The 19,867-nt window shown below is 38.7% G+C and overlaps 1 protein-coding gene across 2 annotated transcripts in view; it reads right to left on the bottom strand.

Moving 5' to 3' along the window:
• Positions 1–1,106: 1,106 nt before the first annotated feature.
• Positions 1,107–19,867, bottom strand: part of BCL7A (BAF chromatin remodeling complex subunit BCL7A) — a 20,633-nt gene continuing 1,872 nt past the window's right edge. The window contains exons 1-6 of one of the 2 annotated variants that reach the window (XM_003210933.4): positions 16,001–16,125; positions 12,380–12,461; positions 9,362–9,458; positions 7,375–7,542; positions 5,740–5,861; positions 1,107–4,768 (exon numbers count right to left, since the gene is read on the bottom strand). In XM_003210933.4, the coding sequence (XP_003210981.1) occupies positions 4,697–4,768; positions 5,740–5,861; positions 7,375–7,542; positions 9,362–9,458; positions 12,380–12,461; positions 16,001–16,035 (576 nt within the window). In that variant the 5' untranslated portion in view covers positions 16,036–16,125 and the 3' untranslated portion in view covers positions 1,107–4,696. Of the gene's footprint in view, positions 4,769–5,739; positions 5,862–7,374; positions 7,543–9,361; positions 9,459–12,379; positions 12,462–16,000; positions 16,126–19,867 lie in introns of those variants that run through there. The other variant, XM_010720132.3, reaches the window with a different exon arrangement.

Raw genomic sequence — 19,867 nt, 5'->3', positions numbered from 1 at the left:
AGAGACATTTACTTATAATTCAACTATAATACACACTGAGCAGAGACACATTTGTGGTGCTTAAAAATACACCTGCAGCATACACACCACAGCTCTCAATGGTAAGAGATTATCTTCCTAAATTTCACAGTCTGGGAGATAAGCCTTCCCATTTTGATGAGGCAGAGATCAGGGAGACTTACTCATAGCCCCAAGACCATGGGGTGGCTGCAGGACTGGGAGTCCAGTCATTACTACCACCCATTCTGCTTCAGCAAACCACAGCCAACCTGCAAGCTCTGCACCCCACTTTCCAGGCTGTGCTGTTGCTCACCCCTTAACCAGCACAAGCCTTATCTGTTCAGAGGCTTTTACTCCTGAGACCTGTCTTGAGTGAGGCTGCAATCCTCACTCTTTTCCTCTTGCTGCATTTAAACAAATGCCCTACTCCATAAAAATAAAACTAAATTTAAAAAAAAGCAACACTGCAATTAAGTAGGTTGTTTTTCACACTGGATTGAAGTGGTTCAATGAAAGGATCCCACAAGCACCCAGTAAATGCAAGGGAGGCACCAAAATGGACCAGTCAGGAGCAGCAGATCACCCCTCATCCCCCTCCCCCCCAGCTGTCTGGGCAGCTGCAGGCTACTTTGGGACACAGTACATAGAATGCTGAGAATAAGCAGGACACTTCCCATCCACCCTGAATGTAAAGAATCCTTCCAAAACTCCTAGGAATTTTTATCCTTGCCAGCATCAGACTCTAGCATGCTTCCCAGCTGAAGCGCATTTTCACACTGTGCCCTCTGCTCCAATTTAATTTTCCACAAGATGTTAGCTGAGTACTAAGCCAACAGCAGGCACCTTAAACCTTACATTACCAAGTTCTTCCACAGGCTGCTGTAATTTCATTGCCCATATTCATTTGTTTCTGTTACATTATCCACACCCAGTCAATGCCCTGCTAACACACCGAGGCAACCTTTGGTCAAACCAAATGACACTACCAAATAAGACAACACCATAGAATGCGTATTTCAAAAGACTACAAAAATGGGAATTTATTTTTAATTTAAAAAACAAGCTGAGATTAAGTTTCTCGATAAAAATTAGTCACAAAGCATTCGTGTTGTGATTTTTATTTTATTTTTGAAATGAAACCATTGTACATTGTACAAACCATAACTACCGATGGAATAAATAAGTGAAAAATTATACTGCTGTACAACACACACACACACACAAATCATAAGATGGAAAACGATTAGGTATTGAAGAAAACAAAATTCTTTACACCTTCTAACAGGCCCTTAGATATAAAGAACATTCCAAAACATGACAATGTTTATGTATGAAGATAGCCACCCAAAACCATATTTTATACTGCCTTGTCAAATTTTTTTGTTGTTTTGTAAGTGCCAGCACTTTTTTTTTTTTTTGGAATGTTTAACAACTACTTTCCCAAGCATAAAAATTCCAAGGAATAGTTCTGCTATAAAATGTTTGGCTGAGTAAATCACTTATTTGGAAGGCCTTCCCACACGTTCCACAAACTCAGCTAATTTACTTGCTTGCTCCTAGTTTTTTTTTTTTTTAATTTTTTTTCTTTTTTATGTTTTGTAACTGAAGCTCCAACATTCAGCACTGTAGCAAGGAAGCACTTCTTGAAATTTGCACTATTTCTAAAACATTAGCTGTATGAGAACTTTCAGTAATCTTGAAGAAAATTACATCTCTCCTTCTGCTCCACGTCTCAATGCTTTCAATAAAACCTTTTACAGTGAAAACGAGTTTCTGATAGAGATAGGTCCAAGCCAAAAAAAACAGAACAAACAAACAAAAACAAACAAACAAACAAAACAAAACAAAAAAAACACCAAAAAAAACCAACAAAACCAACTGGATTTAGATCTGGTTTCAAACCTCAGGCTGGTTTGAATTTGTTGTTCTGGTTTGGTCCCATCTGTACTTTCTGGCATTAAAATGTGTTTAATCACATCCGTTGGCCCATAAATGTTATCAGGCACTTCACTAAGACTAATAACAGTCTTATACACTATTTTGGATTTCTTCATACCAGGTAATGCCAAAGTCTCTTCTCTTAGAGAATGACAATATCTGATCTAAGGAACCCAAATCTATCTGCTTGTTCAGCTGTCTGTTGTCACTAGAATCTCTGGTTAAAAATAAAAGTTCTGAGTGTATCCCATATAAGCTGTAAATGAAACATTACTATTTTAGAAATAAAGGCTCTAAGAATATAATTATGATGCCTTGTCTTGTAAGCCACAGAACAATGAACAATTCCGAGCAGAAGCCACAGGAGAGAAAAGGAAGCTTATAATTAAACCTATTGATGTCAATAATGCCAATAAATGCTTCTATCTAATGAAAAATTTGAGGTATTTTTAGTGCTATTTATATATTTTATTTCTTCCTAAAGTACAGGAATTAGTTTCTAAACAAAAAATCTATTTATTCCCTTGGAAACTTCTACAAAATTAGAATTAAAAACTTGCTGTGATGCACCTGGAGATAGGGATTAGTAAAAATGACTGCTTGTCAAAGGTGGCATCGGATTTGTTTTGCTTTAGCATTAAAAATAAAAAAAAGTAAAGCAAAAATATTTTAAAGTTTGAATCTTTCTAAATTTGACCATTTCATATATCAATAGAACTTCTCACAAAATATCACAAATCTGAATGTAATATACATACAAATCAATCATCATTGACCAGTTATCCACAGTTTAGGCATACACACAATTCAAGAGAGAATCCTACCATTTCATTGCATAATGTTGTGCAAACATAATTTTTGGCTCCTCGTTTCCTTATTTTCAGAACGTTAATGGACTTCGTGATCAGACCAGAAATCCCATAAACTTCTTAGGGAGCACACTTCTTTCACAAATGGTTTTGCAATCAAATTTTATTCAGTTAAAATCCAAAAAGTTTATTTCAACACAAAGGAAAAGTTGTGAAATTGAGTGTCATATGTTGTTTGGAATTGAATCCTACAAACATCCTATGGAATGCCAGTACTGGCTCCCCCACCTGCCCTCCCTCCACTCCCTCCCCCAAGTTTCCCATTGTTTTTCATAATAAAGTGGTAATTGCAGATGCAATCCAGTAGTCTAAGTGCAAGCCATTTTCACTATTGGAGAATTCAGAAATAAATAAGCTTGATGAAGAGCTAATTATGAAAATGTATCAACTGGAAGCAATTTTTTTTTTTCCTTTAAAAAAGTATTTACAGTTCTTAGCTTACAAACTATATGCAACCATTTTCATAGCTGTGAGATCATAGTTTAAATTCCAAGCTCCACCTCTCACATACAAAGTGAAGACAGACTAAGGGCCTGATCCAGCAATACACGTGTGTGCACATGCACGTGTGTGCGTGAAGAGAACTAAGTGAGAAGTGGTTCCCACTGACACTGAGCAGTTCTAACTGGGCACTCACCCTGGAAGATCAGGCCCCAAAGATGAGACCTTCGCAGATGGTTCTGCACTTCTAAACGCCACTGCTTTGAAGGGAGTCGCACATGCTTAGTGCTTTTCAATTAAGTTCAGCATAAGCACACTTTGACATAATTGTAAAAGAAGGAACATTTCTGTCAGTGATGCAGAGACAACAGAAACAACGAGGCTTATTTACAAGACTTGCTGAAAGAAAAAAAAAAAATCCCAAATACAGTATTAACCTGGAACACAGAAGTAAACATCTTATACAGAAACAGTACAATGAAATCCAGTTCAGTGAAAATCTCATATCAAAAAAGTCCAATTGAAAATAAATTCATTGTGCATCAATCCTTTTGATCCTATTTATATACATAGTGGAACTCTTCTGTAAAGCAAGTTGTACCCAGTACAGAGATCTGGACCTAATACCTAAGTATTTTAACTGTTGTGTTACACTATATATTCAGATCTGGACTATAAATGGTAAACAGATCATGTTAACTTCTGATGAAGTTAAGTATTTAGAAGACCAAATTTACAGTTGCGAATGCCATGCATTCAATAAATGATCTCCACTATAGCTGCTAAAATAATATATCAAGCTCTTTTCTCTCTTTGGACTCCAAGAGTGAAAATGGCTTCCTGATTGGTATTTGTTAAAATTTAAGCACCAGGGATTTAAAAATTAAGAATAAAATAAAACAAACCCCCTCACCAAAAAAAAAAAAAAAAAAGAGCCTTCTACATGGTATTATACAAACATAGGTCACTTTGCAAAGGAGACAGTTGCAAAACAACTTTTAAAAGTCAAAAGTTAGCACTGTTTTCAGAACACAAGGCACAAAACAAAAGCAGACATCGCGCCAGAACAATGAACTCCACATGAAAGCTAATACCTGACCTGTACCATCCTTAAATATCTTACAATGTTAAATAGAGAAATGAAAAAAAATACAGCAGCAACATAATCGTAATTTTGACTTTAGAAACAGTGCGTAGACCCCTCCTGAGTTGTTTACTCCAACCATTTCAGAGACAGTAACTTAAAAGTTCTCAATGTTTGTTTCACAGGAAAAAGTTTTCAGTGTCTGAGAAGTTAAACCTTTGTTAGGCTTTCTTGGATTTTTGCTTGGTAACTTGAAAAGTTAGGAGTTCTGTCCTCATCCAAGAGAAGATGCTTAAGTAAGGTTGTTCTAGAATTAAGCCCACTGATGTACCTTACATAAAAACTGACCAGAAAAATCTATAGTCTAAATCTCTTCAACGTTTTGTTGGGAAGCCTCTACTTTCATCTTTTTAGAAGGTGGCACTCCTTCAGAGTCCTTAATGGCAGGGGGGAAAGAAAAACAATCATGTTATCATTGCACTGAATTTCACGTGCCATAAGCATCAAACAAGAAGCAAGAAGAAATTCCCTGGCGTGTCACTTGTGAAACACAAAGCATCCTTGAATTAAAGAATGATGTGACCAAGTCAATTTGCTTCCAAAAGTCACTCCTCTACTTACATCTTACTTCAGCTTCTTCACATTTGTATCCTCTACTCAAAAGAACAAATTCCTAGTTCCAGGCTAGATGCCTCAGGGATTGTTCCAGGCAACAGCCTTGATGCATGGTTATACCCAGACTTCCCTCAACTCCACACCTGAGCATAACACACACCACGTGCACAAGAATTTGCTCCTGCTATAGCCAAAGCAACCTCTACAGGACAGAACATGAAACATTTGGAAAGACTAAGGAAGGCACAGTGCTCTGTCTGAGGGTCCCAGTGTGAACAGAACAATTACAATAATTTCCTTCTTCCACCCATCTGGATTTTTTCCAGTGTTCTAAGCAAGTCAACATGAGAACACCTTTGTCTACAGAATCTAAAAAAAATTCACTTTCCTAGCTGCTGTATGAGTTTTCTTTGATAGAAAACATTTTACATCTAAATTGTCCTCAAAGGGGTTTTTATAGTTGGTTAGGCCCAGACCATTTGTTAAGTACTAAGACCATTTGTAATACTAAAATTTAGTATTTCCCTATAAAACTAACACAGCCTGGTATGGGAATATGAAAATTAAACCAGACCAGTTGTAGTATTGCTCATCAAATTATCTGAAATGCAAGAAGGCAAGCAAATTAACCACACCACCAGGTATACATACGTCTAATACTCTATGGCTGCTTTATTGCCACTGCATTAGGAAATGGGCCTAAATATACATCTGGCCTCCTTTTACTTGCTTTTTGGTAAAAATGCTCTTTTTTCAAATCCTAAGTAATTGGGCTTTTGTGCTTAAGGTTACCTGAGAGTTTTTTGATGCCTCTGTAAGTATATCGTTTTCTCCAGAGGACTGAATTTCTGCTTTCTCTGAACTATTCATGGAATTTTCCATTGAAGACTGTGAATTCTGTTCATCAGAGGTATCTGAAATTTCAAGAAATTATTATAAACAAACGCACTCCTCAGGAGATGAAAATTCCACTCCCATGTAGCCATTAATGATAACGTATACAACAACACAAAGATAGTGAATTAATTTCAAACTCCATAATCAAAACCACTCACTACTGCCACTTTACAAGGCCTTTGCCTTCATGTTACCGGCAGTATAGGATTGCCGGAGTCAGTCCCTAGAGGGAGCTCAACTCTCACACACCCTGTACCACAGAACTAAGTCAATGCCATTAGCGAACAAGTTCCAACGTAAACTTTGCAAAGGGCTGAATGAATGCAAGGAAAGTTACTTTGAACCAGAAGTAAGAAGCAGCTACAGAAAAAGGCTCAATTGTGATCAGTAGTGGATCCCTATCTGTGTAGCAACACTAGCAAGGGGTGTTTTTTTTTTTATCATTGCTTCTCCCTTTTGTTTTACAGTAATGCACTCAGGAACAAATCCAGAGAACTTGGTATGATTTTCTTTGAATCCAAATTTAGTCAGGGGAGCACGTATGCTACATAAGCATCTTCAAACGAATTCAGTATCAGACCTAGGAGTAAATCTTTACATTTTACTGTATCACAAATGTTCTCGTTGAAATGTTCTTTGAAGGATTCTGTTTTATTTCTGTTTGGTGATGATTCAGTTGTCATAATTTAATCCCCATTAACAATGACAACTTCAACATAATCATTCCAGTATTACCCAGATAAAAGCTCTATATTTAAATTGGTTTGTGGATCTACCGAGCTAAGGACTTAATCAGGAAGGCATAATTTAATTGCTTTGCTATGGGAAGAATTCTGCAACCAAATAATTAGAATGGTGTTAAGAACATATTTTATCTCTTACAATGGGGATAAAGACACTTATCTTCCACAGATTATAGATACAGAACATGTTTCAATTACCCAAATGCCATTTAAAGAGTGAGGTTCACAACAATCTCTTAATCCACACGCAGTTTCCATCTGTGTACAACTGTAGCTTTTAGAAAATAGGACAGAATTCACAAGTAACTTTTGAATAACCAGCAATGTTAAGAAAAAATGCAAAACTTAATTTTAGCTTACACAATTAAAAATTAGATACAATTTAAAGTATCTCACCTCCATTTTACTTTCACAGTAGGTAATGAACATCTCTTACCAAAGAGTACAAAAGTAACTCCTTCTAGGGTTTGTGTGATTAAAGGCTAACAGTCACTTTTTAAACATTATTTTAAGTTAGTTCTTCTTTCAAGACTGAGATTATGACAACAAACTACTTTGTTTGTTTCCTCTCTAAAAAGGACTTGATTGTCAATCTGGTCCTTCCTATTGTATGGAAGGATGACTGGTAAGCCAGAGTTTATGGTTCATTTTTATTTAGATGCTGAGAATTCAGAACCATTTATTTCAAGCTGTTATAACTCAGTCCTTAGAATGGACAAGCAAATAAAGCCTACCACACTAAAGGATAACAGCTTTTGCTGGCTTTAAGGGTGGTCTTTCAGCTTACCTTCTGAACCAGGTTGCTCCTTTGCTTCTGACTGAGTTTCATCAGACTTTACTTCAGTGCCATCTGCTTGTGTTGCCAAATTCTGTTCTGGTGCTGGACTTGAATTGCTACTGTTTTCTTGTTTTATTGGAGAAGCATCAGCTATTGAACTCTGGTTGCTATTGTCATCTGTTAACAAAAGAGATTTAAACAAGAAAGTCCAATTTGACAAGATCTGAATAAAAAGCACAACATAATTGCTCCTTTTTTATATTTTCCTGTAATATCCTGATAATGCAGGATATAGCCTAGCTTGTTGGATACCAAGTGCAGCAGCGTTTACACTAACACCAGGCTTACTCCATAGCACCACAACTTCTGCTCTTGCAGCATATGCTGTAATTACATGAGTTTTCTAAATGCTGTAAATAAATACAATAAAACGGAGAATGTTAACTTCAATCTCTTTTAAAGAACCCATAATTTTGTAATGTGAGTAAAACAGGTTAACTGGAGCCACCTCATTTTATAGATCAGCTAACAAAGGACCAATTAAATATCATACTAAAAATTTCCTTTGTATCACTACAATGCTCTGATGAGCAGGTGGTTTTAGAAGGGTGTCCCAAGGTCAAAAAGCTCACAGTGCTATCAAAGCACAATGTAGCAGCCAGTCCTAAAAGCGACAACATCTTAGAAATAATTCTTCAGAATACTCTCCAGACTCAAAAAGCTCGATGATAAAAATTTTCTACAACACAGATCAGGAATTGTGCTGCTTGTGCCCTCCTTTTGTGAAAACCAATGACAGCAGTTTAAATATCTCAGCTAATACTTTATGGATAGCAGTGAATCTTACTGTAATCTTTAAACCAGTCTAACTGGGGGAACTGAGACAGAAGCCCTGATCCCTGAAGAGAAGTAACCCAGCAAAACATTAATTAAGTTATTAGCATGTTAGGTGATCCATCTCCCTCTGCATCTGTACAATCATTACATCCAAAGGACTTCAGAAACACATAGCCAGTACTGGACATCTCTTGTCAGGACAGCTCGAAGTAAGATTAAGCTTACAGTGAAATTGTACAATATGGGTTAAAAACACAATTAAAAATGATATAATACTTGCTTTATATTCACTTCATCGATGGGGGTAAAAGGCTTAAGCATATTAAATTATTAAATTAGAAGTTTGCAACATGGATGAAAAATTAATCCAGTCTGTGAATAACATACTCAATCCTTTAATCACAAGACTATACTCACTGCAAACACTGCAAAAACGAATCAAGTAGCAATAAAAATGCAAATAAAGCTGAAGTGAAAAAATTACATCCTGCCAAAACACAATCCTCTCTTATCAGCTCAAATAGTGCTGCATTCTCAACCATAATTGCTATCCAAACACCTAGAAAGTAAAAAATTAAAAAAGAGCTGTGCATGCTCCTTTGTAATAAATATCATACTAGCAGTCAACAAGTTGCAGGGGTTTTTTTTGTTTTTGTTTTTAAACTGTCTGACTGGGAAGCAAAAAACAGTTTCTTAACCAGTTAATTTCACCAAGGCAGAAAGAAGATGCAAGGAGAACCACAGCTTGCTCTCATGACTCTCACTGAACTCTGCTCTGACTCTCTTCTTCCCTTAAATAAGTACAAAACCAATACAAACAATGGTACGTGCCACCAAGGCTTTGGGGGTCTTCTGGTTCCGCAAGCAGCAAGCTTGAGAGTTACTCAGTGTAAGAGCATAACATTTGGATAGTAGATACTGACAGTTTTATTTTCACATATAGCTTCACTAACTGTACTTCACTCCACGTACAGAGACCCAAAAAAAGGCGTTTAAACAACTGTTGGTACATCCAGAGAACAGAAATCCAAGGTAATGAGCAAGTATCTGATGCCATTCTCACTTTGATTCAAACTGAGCAACGGAGGATTCGACACAGTTAGCTTACACTTCCACAGCAGTGTAATAGGGTAATTTGTGCTGACCTTCTCCCACTCACCATGCATGTCCATCATCCCTGGAGAGGAGCTGTTCTCTGGAGTGGTCACCTCAGAGCCACATTTTTCATCTTTGCCTTTTTTCTTATTCTTATTTTTCTGAAAAACAAAAGGTACCACAAACAAATGACATGGTCACCATAAAGAAAACAAAAACCAAAAAACACCACAAGAACAGAATAATGACAACAAGCAAAGTTCAAAAAAGTTTAAATATGAAGCCCTTTCCACTCATTACTTCTGTAAGCACCTAATTTCAAGGGAGAAACAAACCAAGGAGATAAGCACTGATGATATCATAATACTAATGCATCAGTCCTAGTAATTGCAGGGTTGTCTTTTTAATTGTGCACTTCATGACACAAAGCACTGGAGCACATAGGTTTTTACCCAGACATTCTAGCAGCAGTTAGCATTTAATCTTTTTTTTTTTTGTCACCTCTGCACTATTTTTGTAAAAATATGGAAAAAAAAGTACAATAGTTCTCAATACTACCCCTCCTCCTGTCAGCTGAGAATCAGAGGCACAATGATTAAACAGCTTGCCAAAACCCATTCAAAGAACTAGGGAGATGCCAGCACGTAACCCTGTAACCAACTATAAAAGCAAGGTGAAAAGAATCTCTGCCATACTAGGAAAAGTGAAGAACGTTGATGAGGGGCAGGGCTGAAGATTCACGAGCTACCTGATTTCTGAGTGCTTAACTCTGCTTACTTTATGGGTTACACATATTAGCATACTGCTACCAAACTCAGTGCATGCTCCCCTTTAGATTAGGAAGCTTTAGAACACACTCATACAACAGGAATGTGTTCATAACAGGAATGATAACAGATTTAGAATTTTGACACTGAAGAGATGGCTTTTTACCTTTCTCAACAACCTATGCTGCAGAAACCTCCTCCTTCTCTATATCTAATGCAGTTTCTTCATTAAAATTCAACAATGGATTAAGAAAAATTAAATTGACCTAAAACAGAGAGCATACACAATATAGTCCTACATGGACAATAGGTCACAACAGGCTCGTGACCAAACAACAGTATGGACTGCAAGCAGTAAAACAAAGGAAGAGACATTGGCATCCATCACGTGGAAAATCTGCGTCTGCTAAGGGATGCAGCATTTTCAATTAAGAGGTGACGTAATCAGTCTCACAGGAGAAAGAGCCAGCTGCACTGCTTTTGGAGGATTCTGCGTGCCTGCTGAGAAGACAATTAAAAGCCTAACTCTAGGAAGACCGCTTACCAACCTATGTATTTGGTTAAGACAACATTCTCCAACAAGGGAAGGAAATAAAATCAAACAGTCTAAGACCGAAGAAGGAATTCAGCAAGGGAGATCTGGATTTTTCCCTTCACATCACATAGACTATTAGGCTTTCTTAATTGTTTTATTACTTCAGAGAGAACAAATGAAAGGACCCAGATTATATTCTCTAATACATAAAATAGAGGTGAAACCACACAGATTTCTTTATCCTTGCAAAACAGAAGTTCAGAGGGGAAGATCTCTCAGCTTTTCTCAAAGTAAGAGAACACATGTGGCACAAGTACTGAGAAATTACTGAGCAATTTAAGCTGAAAGGTGGGTTTGAGGGGTTGTTTTTTCATTTTAAAAAGTTCAACCATCAAAACAGTGAGGTTCCACAACAGCCTTCAAAAACTAGTTGAAGGACAGAGCTTAATTCCAGTTCCAAGAAAAGACAACGTGACTTTGGAACAACATGTGAATGGCAGGGGGGGCTGAAGATTATGGCTCAAAAAACATCAATTAAACTCTGCATATAGACAGCACTATATCAGCTCATTCTGACTTTAGGTGCCAGTCATTTTAAAAATCCATCCATTCACTCAACAGAAATTCTATTTCAAGCAAATAATAGTACCCATTATTTTCAGAAGCCACGAGCCTAAGTAACCTAAGTAACCTCCTCTCTCCCTGCACACAGCTTCCTCTCCCACACTGGGACATAATAGTAAAATCAAGACCAAACATTCAATAACTGGAAAGATAGAACAAATATCTATAAAGAAACCAGAAAAGCTGCCCAATTCAAAAATGGGTATTTCGCAGAGATGCTGCTCAAGCTCTGAAAGATGACAGAAGGTTTACCACAACTCCAACTGTCATGTAAAACTGTGGTACAACCAAAGGCACCAAAAGAAATAAGCTCAAGTAAAACAACGCTTATCGACCACAGGTCTTGAATGTGGACTTTGAGTCAATTTTGAGACAACTGTAAAACTGCCTCAACTGAAAGCCATACATTCATAGGATATACATATATCCTGCTGCACATTTAATTTACTGTGGTACCATGGATTAATTTTATCTCTACAACAGTACCTCTATTATAAAGTTACAAATAAAAAATTGTTTTTCAGTATCAGTTTATGTCCAGTCAACTTTGACTTCTACATTTGCTATTTTTATGACATTATGGCAAATGAACAGTGCACACCAGAATATAAACATGATGCATACACCAAACATTTATCAAAAACAGACGTTACATTAAAGCCCACGGACCGTACTGCTTGGGCTGGCTATCTTAAGATATAAGAGATATTGGGCTCCACTGAGGTTTCGTATTTTTACTTCAGTGTTTTGCACCTATCTTTTTTAGCAAAACAAAAAACGCGCAGACAACACACTGCAAAGTGCCCCCTTTCCCTTCAAGCATCAAGGAGAAAGAGGAACAATGTAACTGATATCTTGTTTCTACCCTCACCCCCATATGTTGAGGAATGTTTCAAAATCAGTTTCAAGTCAACCGTGTATCAGTTATCTGAGAATTGATACAAGTTGACTCTGAGGACTTGCCACCTAATGAACCACCAATATCACTTTTTGCAGAGATCAACCTTGTCTCTAGGGCCGATCCATCCAAAGGCTCTGGAGACCCACACCAGGCTTAGCTTAGAAGCTCAAAGAACAGACAGCATCTTTTGTTCAGCTTTCCCCGAAGGTGAGTCTGTACACCTTGAAGCATGCAAGCCATCTGCAGGATACTTACATCATCGACCTTGGGCTCTGTTACTGGCACCCACTTGTAAATCCGTAGGGACGTGTCACCAACTGTCACCCACTTCTTCTCCCTGTGAAATTACAATGCAGGAGAAGTTCAAGTTAAAATCTGTATTCAAAACGAAGCGATCTACTATTGTAAGTTGTCAAGGATTTAAATAGGCTACTAAGTAGGATGATCTCTATTACATCGTCTTTAGAACTGCATTTTGCAAATTGTTCTCTGCGTTTCAAACATTTGTCAGAGCACTGCTAACCTCCACATTTCTGAGGGCTGCTACTTGACTGGTGAGTAACTGCAGTAGCAGGAATAACATCAGCATTAACAATACAGCTAAGAAGAGCAGCTAATGAAAATGCAGATTTAACACTTAAAATTTTCACTTAAGTTTCTAGAGAGCAGAAGAGGTTTTAGACAGACCAGTGTGTTTTGATTGTCATGAAACTGCTTAATGGTATTAAAAAACTAAATGCATTTTGATCATTTGAAGTTTCTTTCTGGGTAGAAATTTGCTTCTAGCAATTCAATAATCGTTCAACACTCCTGTCACACAACTCTGAAGCCCTGGCCTTAGAACCAACAGCCCTGCTGGTACCACTATGTGCTGTGATGCAGAATTCAGAGTCAGGAAAGCCTGGCTAGCTGGATAGGGAAGGCTGAGAGCACTATCGGGGGGAAATGCATAACCTACAGCACTCTGCAGACCCCTGCCAGCCAGCCATGAAGTCATAACACTGACAAATTGCAAAGGAAATGTGGCCAGAGGGTGCCACTGCGTTAGGGGGTCACACAGACAGAGTGCGGAAATGGAATGGATGCTGAGCACTCAGTTACAGGAGGAACTCCTTGAGGTCTTTGCATGAGAACATTAAAGGAAGGTTCAGAACGCCAGAGAAATTTCATCACATTTCTGTGATCAGTTTTCAGGTCACAGATCACCACTGCTGGTTCCTGGGTTTGCAACAGAGCTCTGCAAACAGATCAGTTAAAAGCTAGCAACAAGGAATAATTCCCTTAAATATTCAGGAACATTTGAAATTAATTTGGCATGAGATCTCAAGCATTTTTGTTATTTCAATTTTAAAAACATTTGAATTAGTTTTGGAATTTTGGAAGGTACAGATTAAAATAATAATGTACTTTGCAGGATGGGAGAAGCTGGATGTGACTCCAAATACATATGTGATATCTCCATTTTTAGAAAGGGCTTCCAGCATCTAAAGCAGCCACGTTGTAGAAATGCCACAAACATCCTCCTTACTACTTGTTTTAGCTATGAAAGCCAACCCTATTTGTTTTCCCTTTAGAGGAGACACTTCCTCGTTTAAAAAAAGAGAAGCTATAAATGACAATTTGAACATTTTGGATCTGTCCACAAGTACATTTTAATTAAAGCACAGAACTATTTCAGATCTGCTTCTTTCCCAAGGTTCTTCCTAGAGCAGCTTTTGCTCTGTGTGTTTAGATACATCCATTTATGTACACTAGATGGCTGAAATATGTCAAGAAACAATGTTAGACTAATTTGGAGCTCTACTGCTTGGGGTGATAAAAATGAGAGTGGAAATGAGAGCATGTCAGTAATGAGAGCATACTCAATTGTGAAGACATGACCATGATATATACATTTTTCAAGAATACAAGTCAAACTAAGCTCATTTCTAGTTTGGAAAACCTTTGAAGTCATGGAAATAAAACCAGTTGGGCTTTTGGTTTGGGTGTAGGAGAGGTGAATAAATATATATATATATTTTTTTTTTTAAATCAAGATTTCAGCCTTTTCCTATAGCAAAATATTACTTAGAGATGCTGCACTGGAAAACCAAAAGTTCAAGATACCTGTTAGCATCTCAAAGCAGCCTCACACAGCATCTTCACTGGACAGACTGTAGAACACAGGAGGAAACCTATATTAGTAACTTTTCCTTCTAGTATTTAAGTTAGCCCTGACATTTTAATTCTTCTGAGCTTCTAAATACCACTGTAAGTTCTGATAACCTTCAGCTACAGGGATTTCTTTTCTGTTTTCAATACATAGTAATTCAGACAACAATGGGAATAGGGATATTCTGCAATGGAAGTACACCAACATCCCAATCCTGCAAACACGATTAAAAAGAAAACCAGACATCAAACTGCTGTTATCCAAATATTTTACAGTGTAAGCATTTGCAGCATTGTCAGTTTAGGACCAGAGAAGTATTAATAGGAAAAAAGATGGCAGCACGAACACAAGTCTGTTAACAAAGAAATGTAATGACATTCAGACATTTAAGATCAACAGCACAAACTCCAGAATTTAAGACGTGTAATGCAAACACAAAGCTCAGGTTATTATCTGTAACATTTACAGTATTTCCATTAAGAATCAACACAAAAATCACAAACTCCACCCCCCCATCAGTCCTACTCTGAATCCTCATGTTTTATCTTCTGTGTAAAGTCACCACTGTGAATAGAGACACTGCTTTTGTTTCTTTAGAGCTGACAATTTCTTTACACTGCCTGCAAAAACTGAAGTTTGCTAAGTGCTGCCCAAACCACTAAATATTCTGAGACCAGTTGCTGGAGTGGAATCATGGCATTTGTGAGCTCCTGTCCCCTTTCTATTGGGAAACACATCCCACCTACAAAACTCATCTGCTGCTGAATCCATTCATCCTGAGATACTGCCCAGAACTGCACCTGCTGATGCTATTTCACCTCTGGTAGGCAGTCACTGGGTTAGAATTTCTATGGCACTGTACTCTGTTACAGAGATTGATCCACACGTTGAGCAGTGGACTGGAAAAGGTGAAAGCCCACCATCAGTCTGACAGCTCACCAGGCTAGAAGTGTGGCACTACTCAATTTCATTTGTCCACATCTAACTAACAAACTCCATAGTTTATATATATAATATATATATATATAAATAAACACTTTTTTTTCTGATTTCAAGACTTCTGTTTGCCCATGAATGACCCAAACACAAAAACAAAGGAAATGATGTACCTTAAAATACATACTATAATTTTCCTTGCTGTAATCTTCCACACTGAAAAGTATTTTAAACATTTTGGTTACAGTCAATGCAGAAACTAGATTACACAATGGAAACAAAGCCCGTATGTGTATCTGCAATTGTGTTAAAGCATTTTTAAATTCTGAACCATATCTGCACAGCATTTTAAGGACAGCCACGGATAGGTAGGTAGGGTAAGCATTAACATCAACACTTCTTTAGTGGTTATGCCCGAGGCATCTTAATATCCTAGAAGTTATATAATTATATACTCATTTTCCCATTTCAAATAGCTCAAGACACTTAAATGTATTTAGATTTTGTTTATTAACACTAAAGCTCCAAAATTGAGTATAAATGCCATGTATAAAAGTAATAAACTGGTGAGCAAACACGGCAGTGTATATTACACTCATAGATAAAGTGTCAAGGCAGCTTTTGCAGATGCAACGAGTGCTAAAAACATTTGATGGCACAGAAACAGAAAGCCTTTGCTGCCAATATATCATCATTCAAGAAAAGGCTTTCACGCTTGTTTGGCTTTTTACCATGACTATCATTTATCATAGTGATTTGTATTTACACAAGGATTTGCTCCCACATACCCCATCTTCTGTTGATGATCATGAAGTGACGTCATAATGCTGAATTTATCACATCACACTCACTTGCATTGCAACAGAGTTTGGTGAAAATCACAGAATTATGACCTCCCTGTGGGATCAAGCAAAGGAGAAAGGGGGATGGGAAAGAAAATGCCATTATTATACACACAAAGTGCTGTCAGATGCACAAATAAAATGTTTTTGAAATGGAGGCTTGCTTTCAGAGCACGCCTGTTTCTATGCAGATGTTTGTCCAGTGACTAACATGAAGTAGCCCCAGATACACAGAGTGTTTCTTGACCATGCTGCAAATACAATGAGGTATAAAGTAGCGTGAGTGGACAAACAATAATTGTCAAGCTCTAATGGTCAAGGGCCCCTTCTCTCTGACTTTAGCCAAGCATGCTGCAGCAGCAGTCTCCAACTTGTACATGCCAGCACGTCTTTAACTGAGTTCTGTTGTAGTACACAGCCTCTCTTACAGTAATGAGAATCACAGTTTACAAACGACAAAATTCTACCTTTTACATACATCCATCTTGCACTGAAGTCAGCGAATATATTCTGGCTCAAAAAGAAGTAACCATGAGCCAGAAAATCCATATTGTAATTCATCCATGGTAACTGTGTTTGGACTGCTAGAGTATTCAGAACAGTTCCCTCGCACACCGGGTATTTTTACTTCAGCTGCCACCAGGCAAACTGCAGCCTTTGCAGGCAGCCACGGGGCCACTGCAGCCTGGCTAACAGGGCAAGCTGGCAGCAGCACTCCTCTCCAAAGACATCACATTAAAAAGTTCTGCATCCTAACTACTTTTTGAAGTGAAAATCTATTTTAAGAAGGTAGCAAGGGCAGGAAAATCTGCAGAAGCTCCTTCGCAGAGCATTACATACCATGTACAAATATTTTAGCAAGTCTGAATGGAGACAACAAATGGACAGCCACACTGTCAAATTCTACTATAGCCAGCGAGAGATCCCAGCCTACATTACCAGGTCACATCATCTCATGGCCTATGGTTACTCTGCATCTCTTACACAATGTGCTTTGTTTTAAAGTCATGCCTCTCCTACAACCAGTTCCTTTCTGGAACAGATGCATAGCACTTTCTGATGCTACTTCCAGCAGTGGTCCAAGCTCATCTCTTCTTTATGACGTTATGTAATGTCATACAAGTAGAAAACGGCCAAATTACTTATGGAAAGATCCTGCAAGTTGATGACAAGTCAGTACAATGAGTTTTCCTCATTCTGCTGTGTTTTCCCGACCAGGATACCTATTCCCAGCAGCCAAACCATGGCATAAATGTTTGTGCATCTGTCCCAAAGTTCAGCACTCCAGTACTTGCCTGCTGCATCACACTTCTTTCTGCAAAAACTGTGCTTTATTTCATTTAATAAATCCAGCATCTGTGAGAGTGTTTCCACTGCTTTCCTATGCTGGCTGAGGGCACAGTACTTTTTGCCCCACTGTTATTGAGAACTATTTAGAATCTACACATACCTGTCAACCTTCAAAACAAAAATAACCCTGTACCTTTTACATCTCACATCATTATATTTACTCTTAGTTTTTCTTCCAGCTAGACTGAAAGAAAAGTAAGTATGGTTAAAAAGAAAGTTCAAAAACTCTCTCGGTTATGAAGATTTAACACTGCTGCCACATAAATGCAACACAGCCATGTATTCTGTAAGACACGTGCTAGATGTTTTCTAAAATAGAAGCTCATTCACGGGAGTGGTTTAAACAAAGGAGATAAGGCTGCATTAATCTCAAGATAAAATCCTAACAACTTCACTGTTTACTACTCTCAGCCAAGCTGCAGTAACACCAGAAGCACCAGGCTTCTACCAACACGTGAAGACAGGCATTGAAGGGCACACTGTCTAAGAATACAATATATATTTTCCAAGGAATGGAGTCTGCACTGATGGAAAGCAATTTCCCACGTGTCCATATAGAGATGTGGCAACAGGAGCACACAGCAGCACTGCAAAGCAAGGCTGCCTTCCCACATCAATAAAGCAGGGCAGCACACGCTGGAGCCATTCAACATTCACAGTATGCACGATCTGACTCTGCTCCTGTTTGGTTCTGAAACGCAGCACTCCAAGTGCTCGTGTCCCAGAAAACTCTGTTGTATGCAAGGTATTTTAATCTTCAGCGGCTGCATCTCCACAGAAGAGCCATGGATGGCAACAAATTGCTCCCATTAAGCAAATGAGAATGCACACGTGAAATTGTCTATGTGGCCCCACTCAAGATGCAAGAATTCCTCGTGCATAAAGTTCAGTTTCACAGCACAAGTCTTTTCAAAACATTTAAACCACAGAATACTGGATTTCTCTGGTTAATTTCCCCACATTTCTTGACTGCAGGTGGGAGGGAATAATGAGATTCAAAATCAAACCATGATTGCCTTAAAAACTAGGAAAAATGGTTCAAGGAAATACTTGAGATGCACACACAAAAAGCCATATGAATACTTCTAACCATAACGAGAAGAAATGTCGTATGATTCTGTACAGTAACTCTTGAAACTGCACACCTGTCCAACCTACTAGCTTCATGGTTTTACTGCCCTCTTTAAGTTTAATAAAAATAAGTTTTGTTACTTATATACATATATATACCTATACACGTTTTTTTTATTTGTGAGCCAAGACAATTCCACTTCACCCAACACAGCCCAGACAATCCCAAAGCTTAGCACTCATGCTTAAAGCAAGGTGGCTCTGGTGAGGGTTAAAGCATACAAAAGCTATTGATGCCATAAGATTTACTTCACAGGTGAAGTTGTAGCAACTGACTTGAGGGCAGAGTGCCCTCACCGAGGGAAAAAGAACCGGACAAATCTGTTGAATGATCAACTCCTGCTTCTACCCCTCTCCAACATCCACAAAGCAGGACTCAAAGGAGGTATGCTGCGCTCATGAATGAAATACCTACATCCAAAATAGTACAGCCCCACACAGCCAACAACGTGGCTGCGTGATCAGAAGCACCGTCTCATCGCTGTGCACAGTTCCAACCCTTTGAAGCTGACCCGTCAGTAAGCAAACAGCACTTAAAAACAGCAGCAGAGCAGAAGAGAGTTCCTGAACACGAACTGCACTGCCGGGCTGCTCGGCTCCACACACAGCGGGTGGATTCTCTGAAATCCCCATCCCGTGCCCAGCATTATCAGGCACACGTTCTGTCCTTTGTGCAGCTCTGGCCAACTGGCCCATTATGGTGCTCAAGAAGCAACAAATCCATGCCTCCAGAAAAAGCAAGCATGCCTATTTCTGTTATTTTTAACAAAACCTAAGCGGCATCTGTGACGGTAACCGAAACACTCATTTTTTCACAGAGAGACAAGGCTCTCTGTGGGTTTCAAACATTTAAACGCATTCAAAGCTCCGCACAAAAGACACAAAGGCTCCGACTCAGTGGAGAAAGAGGTTCAGGGTGGCACAGCTCCTTATCCCACCTGGAAACACCGCAACAACTGTGTGAGCACATCGTTCCAACACCTCGTGCTGATTCCCACGATACGAGCAAAAAAAAAAAAAAGGCAAAAAGAGAAAATGCCCAAACACGCTGCAGGCCTAAGGAAAGTGCCCCGTTCCAGCCTTTAAACACACAACAGGACAAACCAGGCGGCACGTATTCCCTCTCCTGCTCCGCTCGGGGTCGCGGCCGCACGGCGTTACGCGGGGAGGCGCCCGCGAAGCTCCACAAACCTCGCTAAGTTGCTGGGTTAACGCACAGCTCGGAAAGTTGCGGGGTTAAGGGATACGTGGGAAATAAGAGAGGGCTGCTGGAGTTTCACAGCGGGATTCGGAACGCTCTTTGGGAAGAAAGACGCTCCCGAGGAGCGGCTC

Source organism: Meleagris gallopavo, chromosome 17 (assembly GCF_000146605.3).
Source record: "Meleagris gallopavo isolate NT-WF06-2002-E0010 breed Aviagen turkey brand Nicholas breeding stock chromosome 17, Turkey_5.1, whole genome shotgun sequence".
Lineage (NCBI taxonomy): Eukaryota > Metazoa > Chordata > Aves > Galliformes > Phasianidae > Meleagris > Meleagris gallopavo.
Note: the sequence above shows the minus strand (reverse complement) of the source record. Positions and strands in the feature narration are given on the sequence as shown.